The 18,147-nt window shown below is 47.2% G+C and overlaps 1 protein-coding gene across 1 annotated transcript; it reads left to right on the forward strand.

Annotated features, from left to right (window-relative positions):
• Positions 1 to 6,620: 6,620 nt before the first annotated feature.
• Positions 6,621 to 17,060, forward strand: LOC311189374 (solute carrier family 25 member 33-like; the record flags this gene model as incomplete). The annotated part of the gene is made up of 7 exons (XM_084261044.1): positions 6,621 to 6,664; positions 14,405 to 14,581; positions 14,996 to 15,073; positions 15,394 to 15,494; positions 16,187 to 16,253; positions 16,440 to 16,723; positions 16,823 to 17,060. The coding sequence occupies 7 exons, from the start codon at positions 6,621 to 6,623 to the stop codon at positions 17,020 to 17,022; spliced, it is 951 nt and encodes a 316-aa protein (XP_084117170.1). The 3' UTR covers positions 17,023 to 17,060.
• Between the last annotated feature and the right edge of the window lie 1,087 nt (positions 17,061 to 18,147).

The raw sequence follows: 18,147 nt of genomic DNA on the forward strand, positions 1-18,147 counted from the left end.
ATAGAAATGTAAACTCCTTTACAGTTTTCATCCTACATGTGTGATTCCAAAGGAAGAGCATACCACCTGGAAAATCTGCTGCGTGTATCTCCTCTGAAAGAATAGGAAAAGCACCAAGAGGGGGTTGCATGATGTGCACTGCCTCCTACGACATTAGGGTGCTGGAAATAAATTGTTTTCCAAATCCCATCTTCAATTCAAAAAGAACATGCCCCTCATCAGAGTCCTCTCCACACCTCCCACATGCGATTCATCCACCCAAAACCTGTGTTTGGTATTGCTTTTGAGACTATTCTTTCCCAGTAAGCCCTCTTGACTGTTCTTACAGCTTTGAAATGCATGTTTCTGGGCTCCCTGGTATAAAAAAGACAGGGATCTCCTGGAGAGAGTCCAGAGGAGGGCTGTGAAGATGCTTAAATGTCTGGAGCATCTCCCCTGCAAGGAAAGGCTGAATAAAGTGGGGCTGTTCAGCCTTGAGGGGAAGAAGAAGACTAAGAGGGGATCTTATTAATGTTTATAACTCTCTCAAGTGTGGGACACAGGGGGAAATGGCCAGCCTCTTTTCAGTGGTCTGTGGGGACAGGACAAGGGGCAATGGCCTCAAGCTGGAGCACAGGAAGTTCCGCACCAATACACATAAGAACTTTTACACAGTGAGGGTGCAGAGCCCTGTCATAGGCTGCCCAGGGGGGTTGTGGGGTCTCCATCTTTGGAGATATTCACCTGTCTGGATGCCTACTTGTGTGACCTTTTCCTAGGGAACCTGCTTTGGCAGGACAGGTTGGACTTGATAATCTCTTGAGGTCCCTTTCAACCCCTACAATTCCATGAATATGTGATACATATACAGACAGTTCTCTGCTAGCAAGTAGTACAGCTCAACAGGAGCAAATCTTTAAGGTGGTAAGAGTTGGGGCTGGGCACCAAATGTGCTTGAGGAGCTTTACTTTGGATTGTCTTTCCTGGTGCCACGGACTGCACTCCAATTAGTGGCTGAAATGCATGAAGTGTGCTCTTATGTATGGCACACCTACTAACTTAGCACCACCTGAAAGAAGTCTAGTTTGTATACCAAGACTGTTGTACAGTGTAAACCAAAGTCCTGTAAGTGGGAATTACTGGTAGATTCACTTTGAACACACACTTCAGACATCCATTCAGGCACTGATATGGAAGTGCCCTACAATTTGACAGGCAGCTGCATTAAGATGGCGACACTTGAAAAAATATTACACAACCACTCTTACACATGGAGACTGGGGCTGCACATGCCATGTAACACTGGCACAGTACACTCCACTTGCCTGTAAATTGTAGCCATCTGAGCTGATTTAGCCCTGGCTAGAGGCCAAATGCCCACTAAAGCTGCTCTATCACTCCCTTTTTCAGCTGAAAAAGGGAGAAAATATATATTGGGAGGCTTAGGATTCGAGATAAGGACAGAGAGGGATCACTCTCCAGTTAGTGTCATGGGCAAAACAGACTCAACACAGAATAAAGAAAAGTAATTTATTACAACTACACTACACATCTGGTGAAACCAGAGTCGGATAATGAGAAGTACGGCCAGGTCTTAAAGCACCTTCCCCCATCCCTCCCTTCTTAGCAGACTTCATTCACGATTTTACTCCCTTCTCCCTGCAACATGGCACAGGGAGGGGCATGGAATGGGGTAATGGGGTTCGGGTCAGTTCATCACAAACACACTCCTCCAGATCTTAAACCACCTCTACTTCCCCTCATCCCTCCCCTCTTAGCAGACTTCACTTTAGTCATAATTTTGCTCCCCTCTTACCCCCACATCACCACACAGGGAGGGGCAGGGAGGGGGGGGGTTCAGTCAGTTCCTCACAAGTTGTCTTCCTTCTTAGCTGGGGGAGGACATTCAATACACACACCCTTCCTCTGCTGCACTGTTGGGTCCCACCCACAGGAAACAGTCCTCCACAAACTTCTCCAGCATGAGTCCTTTCTATCAGGGAGTCATCTCCTCACCACGTGCCTCAGCAAGGCTCCCTTCCATGGGGTGCTGACCTTCAGGCCCAGGCTGCTCCAGCCTGGTTCTCTCCAGAGTCACAAGTCCCCTGGCACGACTGCTGTGGCATGGGTCGGTCTCTCCACAGGCCGTAGATGGTCTCTGCTCCCCATCATTAAACGTGGGCTGCAGGGGGACAGCCTGCTTCACCATGGTCCTCTCCGTGAGCTGGAGGGGAATCTCTCTCTCCAGTACCCAGAGTGCCTCATTCTTTCCCTCCCCGGCCTTGGTGTCTGTGTGGCTTCTTACATCTCACTCCCTTCTCTGGTGGCAAAATGCACTTGCCTACATTTTTTTTTCTCCCAAATGAGATTCCCAGAGGCGCTGTGACCATCACTGATTGGCTCGGCCTTGGTCAGCAGTAACTCTGGCCTTGAATTGACCGATGTTTACTCTTCAGGGTCTGCAGAGAGCTGCTTCTTGCAGGAGCCATCTCTGCAGCCCCCTCTTTTCTACCAGCAGCCAGCTACACAAAACTAGAACATCATACTAGGACTATGAGTGGGTTAACCCATCCCTTACCTGGGATGACAAAACAAGACTGACCTGCTATTACCAAATGACAACCCTGCATATGCTCAGTGTGATCAAGGGTTAGCAGGAGTGCATGAAGACAGAGATGCAGGGAGGAGGCAGACAGTGTCACTACTAGGAAAAACAACAGACTGCACAATGACATGGAGAAGCAGAGTATAGGTATTGAAATAAGGCAGGGGCAGAAAACCAAAAGCCATCAGAGATCGAGTGATGAAGAAATCAAGATGCAGCAGTTCTGATTTATAAACATTTGTACCAGTGTCTTGGAGTATGCCCATTCCATCAGCCTGTGATACCAGTCCAGCCTGCCCTAGTGGTTCAGAACAGGTCTCTGAAACACTGCTCTGTAAAAAAAGTCCTCACAGCCTCCCTTTTTCAGTCTGAGTAGCGTGAACTGGCCCCATAGGGAGTGCACCCAGAGTCATTGCTGCTGCTGCCAGGACAAGAGATGCTGAAGAAAAAATTATCCTCTCTTCTTTTATCTTCCCTTCTTTCTCTTCTCCTGGGAAGACAGTTTCTTTTGCTTGGCTCTTGACTGCCTTCAGGCTGACCAAGACTCTTGCAAAGTAATGCTCACCATTGAACCAGTTCCAACATTAAGCAATCCTTTGATCTACTGAAAATGTCATGGTGTCATTTGTAAGGGTCTGAAGAAAGACTGTAGGAGGGCTTCAGAAAGAATCTTCCATGGTTGAGTCACCATTTGTCATTGCTCAAGAATGAAGCGTGGGTGCCCCTCCACCTGAAGGTACAGAAAGAGACCTTGCAGAGTGAGACTTTCTAGATCTAAAGTCAGAACAAAGGAGACAAATAATAGTTGGATTTCAGTCCCAAAAACCTGCCAAGCTATTTCCTATCCTAACTTTGTGAAATCCATTATTTCTTCCCAAGTGCAGAACATTGTGCATGCTTTTATTAAATATTGTTTTACTTTTTCAGGCTATGTCTCCCATGGATCAAAATCATTTGACTACTAATTTTGTCTTCCAAATACACTGCAACCCCTCTCAGGTTAGTGTGGTCTGCAGGTATAATATTCACATTTTCCAGTCCACTGAATAAATTGCTGAACTATTAATACCACAGTAAGAACAGATGTCTGTTGGAGTCCTCTGTGATGCTATGTGCCATTGAAACAAATCTTAGAGTTTTATAATCAGCAATAGGCTCTCCTAACAGTGATTTCAGTAGATCCATTTTCCCATGTTTCCTAGCTTGTTTGGAAGACTGTCATATGAAACAGAATAAAAATCCTTACTGAAATCAAAATATATAACATCTATCATTACTTCCTGTGGTGGTTAGGCCCTGGCTGGAGGCCAGACACCCACCAAAGTTACTCTATCACTCCCCTTCTCAGCTAGACTGGGGAGAAAATATATATTGAGAGGCTTAGGAATCAACACAAGGACAAGAAAAGATCATTCCACAATTGGTGTCATGGGCAAAACAAACTCAACACAGAATAAAGAATACATGACACTACACACCCAGTGACACCAGATTTGGGTAATGAGATGTGTGACCAGATCTTAAAACACCTCCTGTCACCCCTCCCTTCTTAGCAGACTTCCCTTCAGTCATGATTTCGCTCCCTTCTTCCACCCCATTGTGTCACAGGGAGGGACAGGGACTGGGGGAATGGGAGTTTGTGTCAGTTCCTCACAAGTTGGTTTCCTTCTTAGCTGGTGGGGGACATTCCTCACACCCTTCCCCTGCTCCAGCATGGGGTCCCACCCACGGAAAACAATCCTCCATGAATTTCTCCCATGGGGCTTCAGCTTTTAATCAGCTGTCCCAACATGGGTCACTTCTTTGGGGTGCAGTCATAAAATCACAGAATACATCTCAGTCTCTCAAGCCCAGACTGCTCCAGCCTGGGCCTCCATGGATCCACAAGCCTCCGCTCCCCCCTGCCCCAGAAAACCTGCTCAGACATGGATTTCTCCCACGCACCTCTGTGTCTCTATCTCTCTCCACAGGCTGCAAATGCTTGCTCCAACACGGGTGGCAGCATCTCCTGTATGTCTCCACCTGCTCTGGTGTGGGGCCCCTCCACAGGCTGCAGGTGGGGTCTCGGCCTTTTCCATGGGCTGCAGGGGGACACCCGCTCCACCATGGGTTTCTCCACAGGCTGCAGGGGCATCTTCCTCTCTGGCACCTGAGGTGCCTCCTCCCCCCCTTCACCGGTCTTGGTGCCTGCACAGTTTCTTACATCTTCTCACTCCCTTCTCTGGTGGCAAAACGCAGCTGCTTGCGGGTTTTTTTTCTCCCAAATGTGATTCCCAGAGGCGCTGTGACCACTGCTTGGTCGACTCCGGCCTTGAGTCTGATGGTCTTTACTCTCTCAGGCCTACAGAAGGCTTCTAGCTGCCTCTTGCAGAAGCCGCCCCTGCAGCCCCACCTTCTCCACCAGAACCCAGCCATGCAAAACTACACTTCCTTACCCACAAGGCATGTTAGTTTGCCAAGAAAGATTGGTTTGACTTGATTCCTTTTTTTTTTTTTTTGCAAATAGAAAATGTAAGTTGTCTACTTAATGTTTATTTTTTCCAGTATCACAGGGGGAGGCAATAAAATAAGGCTGGCTGGCCAGTAGTTCCTCAGATCCTTTTTTTTTTTTATTAGTCAATGTATTCAGCCTTTTCCAGTATTCTGAACCTTTCCATTTTCTAGAGGTCTCAAAGGTAACTGCCAGCAGGCCTCATGTTGCTTCAGCCAACTTCCCAACAACCACAGGATGAATTTCAAGACTAACTGATCTGAAAACATGTACTTTGCCTAAAAGCTTAGAAATCTAGAACGACTTTTTACTGACCTGTCATTGTTGCTATTTAAGGTATTCACCTAGCTATAGGAATACATATTTAAGGTATTCCCAGTGAAGACAAGTGAAAAAAATACTTGCAGCTTCTCAATATCTTTGGTAGATTTTCCGTTTTGCTGACCAGAAGGCCAAATCCTTTTACTGGTCTTACTCTTCCCTGCCCATGTAGTGACAGGCACAGGCATTGATGGCCTGAGAATTCTTTTCTTCTCCATCAGAGGTAAGGAAGGTGTTAATTTCCTCTTTGAAGTATCTTTGTACATTCTTGAGGCCAGTTAACATGTGTCACTCAATTCCTTCTTCTCTAGACTACACACTGCAATGTTTCAAACTTCCTGCTTGGATGCCCAGGTAAATTGTCCCCCTCTGTGGGTTCACTCCCCATTTTGCCTGTTTTGTAGCAGCGCAGCACACAAACTGTACATTCAGTCTTGTGTCACTGTGCTGTGAGTGCTGAAGTCACAATAATCCAGAGTTGATCTGACAGTTTATTTGATCTGACCTATAGGCTTTCCTTCCAGCTATACAAGCTGATACGATTTGTGCCTTTTTGGCAACAGCATGATTTTTTTTTTTCAGGGAAGGTGATACTCTGTGAACTCTTGACACTGACTGAAAGTTTGCATTTGCAAAAGCAACAGTCGATCTTTTGGGCCCTGAGTATTCCCCACATTTGTCATACTGAGCCTCAGAACTTCAAAATCTCAGGTCTGATTTGTTGTGAGGTGTTTTTTCTTCTGAAACACATTTGCCTGTTTAACATCATTTCCCCGTGGTCTGACCTCAAATTATTTTGCCACCTCTGCCTTGGTTCCCCCACTTGCAAAATAAAGAGGTTTTGTTCATTCATTCATTTATTGTGAATTAGCACCCTAAAATCTGCCAGTAGGGAAACGGGAGCAGAAAAGCACTGAGCGGGGAGTCTATCCCGGGTCGGTGGCGCGGGCAAAGACGGCAGGTCGCACAGCTTAAGGCACAGGGTCCCGAGCGCCAGGAGCCCGGAAGCGGCAGCTCTACAGGCCCGCAGCTCCACGCAACCCTCCCGGCTTGCGGCGCCCCAGCCCGCCCCTCTCGCTGCGGCTGGCGGGCCCGGCTCCGTTGCTGGCCGGGCCCCTCCTCCGGCATGCCGGCAGCCAATGCGCGGGGCGGCGGGAGGGTCACGTTCCGGCCCGTCGGGTGGCTGCGGTGCCAGGTACGGGAGGTGTGTCAGAGCGTTGAGCTATGCCCATGCAGCACAGCACTCTGCTCCACCTGATCGCCGGAGGGTGAGTATCCCCGCGCGGGCCGGCTGGGACCCGCCGGCCTCTGCCCCGGGACACGCCGCCGGCAGGGCCCGAGGCTGTGCGGGGCCTCGCCGGGCCCTCTTTCCCCCAGTCGGCCTGGGTCCCGCGGCTAGGGCGCTCGGCGAGCTCCGGGCCCTTCCTTTGCTTCCGCCTGCGGCCAGGCCGGGCTCTCCATCGCCGCGGCCTGGTGGCGGCCTGCCCGCCCCTGAGCAGCGCGGTCTGCGGCGGTGGCGTACATCACCGCTCGCCGCGGGCGGGCCGCGGCCCCGCTCTGCAGCGGGGCGTGCAGGGCCGCAGGCCTAGCGACAGCTGCCAAAGGGCCGCGGGAGAGGAGAACCTGCCTTGCCCCGCTGCAGATACTGCCTGTTACTCATAATCCTCGCCTGCCCGTGCTTTGCTGTGCCAGGTTCAAACGTGGGGGCGATGGTGCAGCACAGCCACCTGTCTCCAGGGTGAATCTAGTGGCTCTGCAGTTTGGGAAGAAGGTGAGCTGCCCTGTGAGTCCTGGGCGGCCTTTGCCTGGCGTTTCATCCAGCCTGAGTGGAGGGAAGGAGGTGCTGGACAGGGGAATGAGAGGTGACACAAGGCCTCTCAGCAGACCTGGAGGATCCTTGTCTTTGGGAGGGCAGCCAGTGCTCCGTCGTTGCGTGGTTGAGATTCCTGTGTGGCTTCTCTGGCTTTAAATCGTGTGGCTTATTCTGGGGAGTCATGTATTTAGAGCATGGATCCCAGCAGTGCCTCAGAATTCACAGTGTGCCCTGGAGCAAGTCACAGAATCACAAGGTTGGAAGACCTGTCAGCTCTTTAAGAAACATTATGAGTTCTAGGTTTATGATGTCCTAAAGCAGAAGATATTGTGGTCCTCTGGACTTTGCTGAGTAACCACCGAACTCCCTTGCCTAGACAGCCACCTAATAATCCCTTCCAAATTCCACGAGGTTGTTGAAGTCTGTGTGACAGTGACATCCACAGTATAGCATGTGCAATACAGCACATAATTTAATTGTTCTTAATTATTAAATGTCCAGTTTTCTGCAGCTAATGTAGTTACTGTGCTGTGCCAATCTTTGCATATATGTACTTGCCTTCTCTGTTCCCAGTGTTATTTTGTGTATGTTACTTTTTTTTATTAACTTATCCTTTGAATGATATAGTTGCTGCATCTTAGCCTTTTAAAATATATTTCTTGGCTTTCTTCTTAAGCTTTTCAGAATCCTTATTTTCCACTTTGGTTACTGGAAAATTTTAAGAGTTTGGCTAGTGAGAGGAGCACTGTTGGTGGGAGCTTTCTCAGTCTGTATCCTGTCCTCACCAATGAAGCAATAAACCTTGAATTACAGCTACTTAAAACCAAAGAGATGAATAAGAAGTTCGGGTTATTGCTGCAGTGTATCATTAATATTGTTTTATCTAATGAAACAGATCTCACTGATGAAGGAACAGTTATTCACTTTATCTTCTAGTATGAGAACAGAGGACCATCAAATGAAACTTGTGGGAAGTTTGTTCAAAACTAATGCAAGAACATAGCTCTTAACACAGTGTGCAGTTAAACTGTGGGACTCATGGCCACAGCATATTAGAGGGTAAAAGCTTTTTATGTGTCCAGAAAACATTTTTTTAAAGATTAATGAAAAATAATGTGTTGAAGGCTATTAAATGCAATGCAACATTTCTGGCTGAGGAAATCCCTGAGATGAAAATTGAAAGAAGCTGGCAGAGTGTTCTGGAGATGAGTACTTCTCCTACTCTTCCATAGGTGGTCTTTATTCCTGTGTCTTAGGCAGCATCTTGGTTTAACTGCAGATTTGTCTAACCTAGCATTATGGTTCTTAAATAAAGACCTTCAAGCCATCCCAGTTTTTGGCTAGTTTAACTAAGGGCTAAAATGTGAATAACCAGTAAACCTTGTCACTTCTGTCCATGTTCTCATAAACTTTGCAGCTCATTGATAGAATGTTAATGGTGGCTTTTGTATTTTTCTCAACTAATCATTTCTTTCCACCTCAAACTTTCTAGTTTTCCTTTTAAAATGTGAAAGCAAGATCTAGAGGCAAATATTGTCTTCTAAGGTAAAATTACACACCTTCTTCAACTAGTGGGTTTTGCCACTGCGTTGCTCTGGAAATATGTGTTGTACTTCCCTTGCAGGAATTGCTTTTGTTCCTGCTTCTAGAGTAATGCCTCCAGGGTTTGGGTTTTGTTAAACTCCTCTGTTTTAGTCCAGCCTAAGGACCCTTGGTGACTGCTCAGTTCCTTTTTTTTTTTCCCCCTTTTTTTCATTATTTGACAGTCTTTGTCACCCATAAATTTTATCAAGAGTAAAATATTACCTCCTGTCAGAGGAAAACTTGAAAATTGTTAGATCTAGTCTAGAAGTGACTTTCCTAAACTGTGCTGGGCCACTGGGATTTGGTCCTTTACTGACAACTGGTTTCATCATAGAGAAAGACTGGGGCTGATATTTTTCTTCTTCTTTGGCATTTTTTTTTGTCCCAATTTTAATCCATGTAGCATCTGTGCTAAGGCTCTAAGTGTGTTCTGAGGAGGTATCAATCTCACTTTTTGCAAAACTGAAGCATGCTACATGTTTGTAGTTCCTTTTGTGAATCCAGCTTTTGTTTGGTAAATTTCATTTTAAAAAAACAATGTACTCCCCCCTCCCCCTTCCCCCCCCTCCACACACACACACACTCCCAGCAAACAGTACAAAGTGTCTTTTTAGGTCTATAGTGATCTGATTCCATAATTCTCTTCTGGCATGAACCTCAGGTTATATAACTGGATAATCTTAGCAGCATGGATTATTACAAATACCCTTTTGTGGGATTGTGGGGTTTTTTAGGCCTTCTAGACAACGGAACGTTTCTAGACTAGTGTATTTCCCCAGTCTCCTATCATTTCTTAAGCATTTAAATCTGTAGGTATGAAATCTCAGTCACCTTTTTTTTAATATCCATGGCCATGTTTTTATGTGCCTGATGATTTAAAAAGGTTTATTCCAACTAGATTTTGTTTGGGTTTGCTTTCATTAGTATTGGACTGAAAAATCTCTATGATGAGAATACATCATTTTCCGTTTGTCCTGAAACAGAACAATTTTGGAGACCTATGCCTTTCATACATTGTGAGCAGCTGTTGCAGTTTTGTGAGGCTGTGCTGCTGAGACAGTTTCTTTAAGCAGCAGTTACAGTTTTCTGCCAGCCTCAAAGTGTAAACTTCAGAGAATTCAAGGTCGAAGTTGCAGCTAGAGATAACCAAGTGCCTCTGAGAATCACATACAGGAGAAAACAACCCGGAACCAGCTGCATTTTGCCACCAGAGAAGGGAGTGAGAAGATGTAACGAGCTGTGCAGACACCAAGGCCATAGAAGGGCTGGGGAGGAGGCGGCTCAGGTGCCAGAGAGAAAGATGCCCCTGCAGCCCGTGGAGAAACCCATGGAAAAGGCCAAGACCCCACCTGCAGCCCGTGGAGGGGCTCCACACTGGATGGAGCAGGTGGAGACATAGAGAAGATGCTGTGACCCTACGTTGGAACAAGCCCCTGCCAGCACTTGCAGCCGTGAGGAGAAACATGAGAGACAAATATTTGCATCAGAACAGGTTTGCTGGGGGTAGGCTTGGAATCCTGTGGAGGACTGGGACTGAGAGACACTGTGATAAAGAGATAAAGCCCTGTGGGAAAGGATTCATGTTGGAGAAGTTTGTGGAGGACTGTCTCCTGGGGGTGAAACCCTACGGTGCAGCAGGGGGAGGGTGTGGAATGAATGCCGCCCCCCCCCACCCTGGCCGAGAAGGAAACCAACTTGCAAGGGACTGACCGAAGCCCCCATCTCCCAGTCCCTGCCCCCCCTGTGCTGCGATCGGGGGGAAGAAGGGAGTGAAATCATGACTAGAGTGAAGTCTGCTAAGAAGGGAGCAGGGGGGAGGTCAGAGGTGTTTTAAGATCTGAAAGAGGAAAACAGCTCACGACGAAGTAACCGAGAACCCCATTTTTTCCCAGTCCCTGCCCCCCTGTGCTGCGAGCAGGGGGGAAGAAGGGAGCAAAATCCTGACTGAAGTCTGCTCAGAAGGGAGTGGTGGGGGGAAAGTGTTGTAAGATCTGGTTGTGTTTGTTTTAAGATCTGGTCGTGTTCCCAACTCCGGTTTCGCTGTTCTTTGTAGTGTAGTGTAATAAAGTAGGTAGCTTCTCCTTCACTTTGTGTTGTGTGTGTTTTGCCCATGTCATTGCTGACAGAATGATCTCTCCCTGTTCTTATTTTGTCTCCTGAGCCTCTTAATATATATTTTCTCCCCGTCCAACTAAGAAGGGGAGTAATAGACTGGTGGAGGTGGGCATTTGGCCTCCAGCCAGGGCTAAACCACCACAGCAGCTCTGTCATCATGCAGTGCCTGGTAAGACATCACAGTTGAGATTTTCTTCTAGTTTTGAACAACTGGTACAGCTTATTTCTTTAGCTTTGTATAGTCAGTGTTCTTTGCTGCCTGAAAAGTCCTCCTTAGTCTCACTATTGAGCCACAGTGGGTTAGAGGTCCCCATTCACCTCATATGCTCTCTTACAGCTGATTAAATGACCACTGTGCTAATGAGTAACATTTTTTTTAACTCTTTTTATTGCTTTTAAAATTATTCTCTATTATCTATACATATTAGTAGCTTGGAGAACTTGAACTCAGGAAACTTTTATATATATTGGAAGCATGGGGTCAAATTCATTTCCTGATGCACTTAATGGACAAGGGGAAGGCTGTGGATGTGCACTTCAGTAAAGCCTTTGACACGGTTTCTCACAGCATTCTGCCTGAGAAACTGGCTGCCACTGGCCTGGACAGGTGGACCCTCAGATGGGTTAAAAACTGGCTGGCTGGATGGGCCCAAAGGGTGGTGGTGAATGGAACCAAATCCAGCTGGAGGCCGATCACAAGTGGCGTCCCCCAGAGCTCAGTCCTGGGTCCAGTTCTGTTCAACATCAATGACCTGGATGAAGGGATTGAATGTTCGCTCAGTAAGTTTGCAGATGACACTAAACTAGGAAGAAGTGTTGATCTGCCTGAGGGTAGGGAGGCTCTTCAGAGGGATCTGAACAGACTGGACTGATGGGCTGAGACCAACGGGATGAGGTATAACAAGGCCAAGTGCAGAGTGCTGCCCACGGGACATAACAACCCCATGCAGCACTACAGGCTTGGGGGAGACTGGCTGGAGAGCTGTCAGGCAGAGAAGGACCTGGGGGTGTTGGTTGGCTGCAGGTTGAATATGAGCCAGCAGTGTGCCGAGGCAGCCAGGAAGGCCAATGGTCTCCTGGCTTGTATCAAAACCAGTGTGGCCAGTAGGTCTGGGGAGGTAATTGTTCCCTTGTACTTGGCATTGGTGAGGCTGCACCTCTAGTGCTGTGTGCAGCTCTGGGCTCCTCACCATAAGGACAAGCAGACTGGTGAAGGGGCTGGAGGGCAAATCCTATGAGGAGCGGCTGAAGGAGCTGGGGATCTTTGTTCTGGAGAAGAGGAGGCTGAGGGGAGACCTTATCACCACCTACAACTAACTGAAAGGAGGGTGTAGGAAGTGGGTGATGGTCTCTTCATCCAGGTGACAGGAGATAATACAAGGGGAAATGACACAAAGCTGTGCCAGGGCAGGGTCAGATTAGATGTTAGGAAAAATATTTTTTTACTGAAAGAGTTGTCAGGGCCTGGAACAGGCTGCCCAGGGAGGGGGTTGAATCACCTTCCCTGGATGTGTTTAAAAAAGGGTAGGTCAGGTACTTAAGGATATGGTTTAGCTTAGGATGAGATTGGTTGGATTTGATGACCTTCCAAGGTCTTTTCCAACCTTGTGATTCTGTGACTCATGCTCAGGTAGAGATTTCTTGAAGAAAGGACATATTATGAAAACATTACTTAAAGTTGTGCCTCCTTACAAATTGTTAGAGAGAAAAATCTTTATGATACCGAGACATTCCTTCTCTAAATGTTGTCCTGTTTGAGTGTTTGCTCAGCATTTAGACAAGGAGTTGAAACTGCTCTGTTCAGTCTTGTAGACATCTTGATCTGTCACCACTGTACTCAATCTTCTTCTGAACTTGAAACTGTACTTCTGGTCAGGATGACAACAGACCCGTGAGTGTGGAGCCTGTATAAGGCAAACTACTAGAAACTATGGCAAGGAACAGACTGTTGGACCCCACATGAGTATGGTCCATGTGGCAAGAATCAGCATGGGTTTTATAAAAGGAGGCCCTGTCTCATGTAACTCCTGGATCGCTACATAGGCGATTGTCAGTTTACCCATCCAAAGAACCTGAGCCAGGACATTTACTGCTTTGCATTGTGCTGCCTTCTGAACCTGAGCTAGATTCTTATGCCATGTTCCATCTAATCTCAGACTCCCATGTCTCATCTCTCCTGAGGGAAATTGCTGCTGATCAGCTGCACTACACGTCATCACCACTGTGTAGATTTGCAGAGGGCTTGATAAAGCAGTGTGACTGCAATGGAGTAGCCTAACTAGTTGCTGGCATCATTAGCTGCATAACCTTGCTTTCGATCTGCCAGATCTTCAACTCTTGGAGTTCGTTGCAACAGGCATACAAATATCTTCTTTTTTTCTTCTTTTTTTTCTTTTTTTTTTCTTTTTTTTTTTGTTTTTCCCCCTTCCTTAACCTGCAGGCAATAATAAATGAAGCCCTAGGAGCAAAGGTAGTGAAAGCAATGTATATGTCTACTGAGTTGTAAAAATAATTCTAGAGAACTAGAGGCATTTGCTGTTCTGTTCCATCATTTGTAATTGCATTGATATACTCTATTCTTCCCTGGTATCTTGCATTTCTTTGGTTGGCTTTTCTTTCTTTGGAGTAGAATGGAGTAGAATTTTAAAGCCTCCATCTCTTTTTGAAGCAAAGTAAGTTTGGCTGTACCAGATATGAAAAACTACCTCTTCATCAAAGCCTCTTGCACAGCTGTTTTATGCAAATTCAGCTCAAAACAGGCTTTCCGGTACTGAGCATCCTCTAGAAGAACAGAGTTATCAAAGGATCTGAGAGGGCAGAAGCTGAGAACCATACATAGCAGTTCTGACTTGTCCCTGGGTGGCAGAAAGGGAAAAAGGGGCTAAGTTTCCTTTCAGTGTTACTGTGATATGACTAGACTGATAGTGATGGTTCATCACTTCCAAAAATAGCTTCTGTCTGCTGAAGGTTAAGGTCCTCTTCCATTTAGCAAGTCAGGCTGGGGGTGACCATGGCTATTGGCAGAGGATACAGACCTTGCTTAAGGGGCGTTGTACATGTGGAGCTGAATGGGGTGGGGAAGGTTTGTGCTGCCCCTCTCTGAGCCAATGCTGCCATGGGGAGGTGTGAGGCACTGTGCCTGATGATCTCAGCAGAAGGCATTGCAGCAAGGCTGGGCAGTAGAAATGTTTGCTCTATGAAATTCTGAATGCAAATATCAGCAGCTTTGAGCTGAGGGACTGCTGAGTCCCTATGGACTTGGGACTGTTTGCCTAAAATAGTGAAGTTTCAGAGTGAGGCTGCCAGGAGATGTCCCAGGCTAAGCCATTCTGATGTTAATCAGTGTCAGAGCAGGAGGTCACTTGTGACGCAGACTGGGGGACCTCACCTCCTCTCCTAGGGGGGAGAGGTTGTGGACAGCAGGGTCAGAATTAACGCCCTGGTCCTGCACAGGGGTCATTCTTACATGTGCTGTTATACCCTTGTTATGCCCTAGATGTGGTGGCACAGCTGGAGCCATCCTGACCTGTCCCCTGGAAGTGGTGAAGACACGTCTGCAGTCATCCCAGTTGACACTGCGGCCTCTGTGCCTCTCAGAGATACAGCTGCCAGGGATGAGTGTGAGGCTGATGAACCCCACGCCATCATCTCCTGGAGTTCTCAAGTTGCTGAGGTGAGTAGGATGGGACAGTGAGTATGTTGGCACCAGGGAGGTTATGGCTTGGTCATCAGGTGGAGAGGAAGGAAAGAGATGGAAGTCGCATTTGAGATAGGGCTCTGGAAACCGCAACGTGGTACAAAGTTTCATCAGAGCCTGGGTACAGCTACAGTTGATCTGCACTTTGAACTCTTGAGTCTGCAAGGCAGCCTTTGGAACTATGAGAAATGTCTCAGCTAGTGGTTATGTCAGACCCAGAGTGATGGTGTCTGCAAGAATGGAAAAAATAACTGAAGGAGAGAGAAGCAGTTGGAGAGAAAAATTAGAGTAGGACAGAAAAAGGATATTATTGGAGGTGAGGATACTACAGAAAGGATGAGCAGGAACAGAAGATCCCACCGCTTAATTATTCTGCTTATTTCTCTGTAGGGACATCCTTGAGAAGGAAGGTGTGCGATCCTTATTCCGAGGTCTCGGCCCAAATCTTGTTGGGGTTGCTCCTTCTCGGTGAGTACTGCTCCCTGAGGATAGCTCATGCTGTACACATTTAAAGAACTTCCATGATAGCTATTGCTCCACACTCTGAAAGCAATCTGGGCCATGTGCTCGTTGTGCCACAGGACCACATCACACAGACCTTTTCTGGACCTTCTGATAGTAGTTGTAAGCGAAGATAATTGCTGTGGGCCTGGTATAAATGGTTATCTGATGTCACATTAGACAAACCTGTGCTGGGAGGAAGAAAAGTTGTAGTCAGACTCCACAGCAGTGCTATCTCTGCTCCTCATAGGTGAGCTGTAACCTTTTCATTATTTCTTTCCAACCAGAGCTATATATTTTGCTGCCTATTCTGGTGCTAAGGAGAGGCTGAATTCTGTCCTTGTACCGGAGTCCAAGAAAGTACACATGCTATCAGCAGCCTGTGCAGGTGAGTCTCTTCTGTCTCAGACACTTCTGTGTAAGTGTAAAATGGGTTTCATTCATTCCCTGTTGCTGCAATCAGTCCTGAAGCCTCTTCTGAAGTTTTCTCCCTCCACACCTAGAGCAGTGAACTCCTTCAGCAGCCGAAACATTTTCTCACCCTTCATTCTTCTTAGGCTCGTCTTTTCAAGTCATGGATCTAGTCTTTACCCCTCCAGCTGCTATCAGGAAAAGATCTCTATTTAGCTGTGAGAGGGAGAAGGCAGTGTGTAATTTAGATCACTCTCAGAATCATTTCTCTTGATACATCTCAGTTCTCTAACAAAATCTTCCACTCTCGCAAGTTTAACCCATTGTTTTCTGTGTCCCTCTAATGTCATGGCCTGTAGTAGGGTTATGCTGGAGGCAGAGGAGCTAATTACCAGATTCTATCAGGTATCATCCAACTGGCGACTGTGGTGGTGTTCAAGGAAAGGGACTGAGATATGATATATGTGACAAAGGCTGGAATGGGGGAGGAGTAGAATCAGATAGTCTGCCCTGAATGTCTCTTCTCCCATGGGAGCTGAAGGTCATTCTCAAATTGCAAATGACTGCACCTTGCCAAGCAGAATTGAGAGAGCTGATAGATGAGCACCTCCTCACAAATTGTCAGAAGGATCCTGGTACTCATTGCTGTCTTTCTCTTCTGTTCTCCAGGCATTACCTCTTCCACTCTCACCAACCCTATCTGGTTAGTGAAAACCAGGATGCAACTGGAAGCCAGGTAAGGCAGGGTCACTCTGTGTCAAACCAGGACTGGTTTGGGGGTGGGTTTGTGTCAGGGTCTGCAAATTGCCGTCAGAACACAGGTCTTCAAGGCATCCTGGGGAAGAGTCACACAGTTGTACTCACAACAGTGTTTTAGGTCAGTGGAGCAGTATGCCATTCTAACCCTCCCTCCTCTTTCCAGGGTGAAGGGGGAGATGGCCAGCAATGCTCTCCAGTGTGCCATGCGTGTGTACCGCACTGAAGGCCTTCGTGGATTTTACCGCGGTGTCACTGCCTCCTATGCTGGAGTGTCAGAGACCATTATACACTTTGTCATCTATGAGGCACTGAAACAGCAGCTAAGAAACAGCCATCACTCCCTGTCCCCACCACTTACGCTTTCAGCAAACAGCCATGATTTCTTCGGACTGATGGGAGCTGCCGCTGTTTCCAAAACATGCGCTTCATGCATTGCATATCCACATGGTGAGTGGGTCCACTCCCCTTGCTGTTGTTCCCCTGGATGGGAGATGCCATGCCTGTAGGATCAGTCTGCTAATGTCCCTTGCCTTTTTGTCTCTCCAGAGGTCATTCGGACACGGTTGCGAGAAGAAGGGTCGCGATACTGCTCCTTTGTACAGACTCTGCAGCTTGTGGCCCGGGAAGAGGGACCCTTGGCGTTATACCGAGGGCTCCTGGCTCACTTGATCCGCCAGATCCCAAACACAGCTATCATGATGGCTACCTATGAACTTATTGTACATTTGGCCTCTTCCACCTTGTAAGCACACACTGTAGTGCCTGGCTGAGGCTGCTGTAGAGGTGCAGGGACCTCGCAGTCCCGAGACTTGGTCTTTTTACATCTTCTGAGAGGTGCTTTTCATCGCATACCAGGACTGGGTCGGGCATAGCATTCTCAGGACGTAGTTTATTTTGTGCCGAGTTCTTGGCTCCAGTGTGCACAATGTAGCCTTTCTTCATTCTGAGTACTTGCATTATTCTGGTGCCTCAGGATGTCAGAGCACTGTTTTGAAAGTGCCTGCTGTAAGCCACCCTGTACGAAAACAGTGGCATGGAACTTACTGAGAAGCAGACAAAGGAGAAAGTGTAAGAGTATCTCAGACAGCCTCAACTTTTTCACTTGTTTTGGACCCAGTGACAGCCATCCATGGGCACAGCTGAACATGAAGACACACTAGAACTGAGAGAACTGCAGCAAGCAGAGATCATGTGCAGAGACCTTTCATACCTTTCTCCAAGGAAGAATTCATAACCTTGGCTGCTAGTAAATGTCCTATTGCAGAATCTTCCTTTGGGTCCTTAACGTGTTGCAGTCATTGCCTTGAGATGTGTCAGGCAGCTAACAGTCTCCTTTTGTCTTTCATTTAACTAATCAGACCAAGTAGATCAAGGGAAGAACCTCAGCCTGCTGTGAAGCAGTACTTTAACAACTTATGCTGCCAAGCTTGTAGCTGTGCTTTACCAGTATCTGCTGTGTTTCTATGCCCTCCATTCCCAAGAGAGATTCCCAACAGAAAGAGAAGACACTTCCTTCCCTCAGCAGTGCAGGGGCTGTCCTGCTACAAGCTGGAACCTCAGTTATGAAAAATACTCTTTTATGTTGATAAAGAAAGTGGATCAAGTGAAAAGATGGATGTAGCTGAGAACTTGACCCGTTCTAGTGAAGAGGCCTCCTCCCCCTTCCCTCCCCTGCCCCCAAATGAGTTCAATTTACTGTGTTAACGCTTGCTTGAGCCGGGCTGGGATGCTGCCTTTTCCTCCATGGGTTCCTAAGCCCATATTCTGGGGAGGGCTACATAGTGTTTAGCAAGAGTATTTTGAATCTCAGAAAGACAGGTGGTAGGGTCAGGGATAGTGTGTTTTCTTGCTCCAACACCTTCACTAGAAAT

Source organism: Gallinula chloropus (genome assembly GCF_964237585.1).
Source record: "Gallinula chloropus genome assembly, chromosome: 1".
Classification (NCBI taxonomy): domain Eukaryota; kingdom Metazoa; phylum Chordata; class Aves; order Gruiformes; family Rallidae; genus Gallinula; species Gallinula chloropus.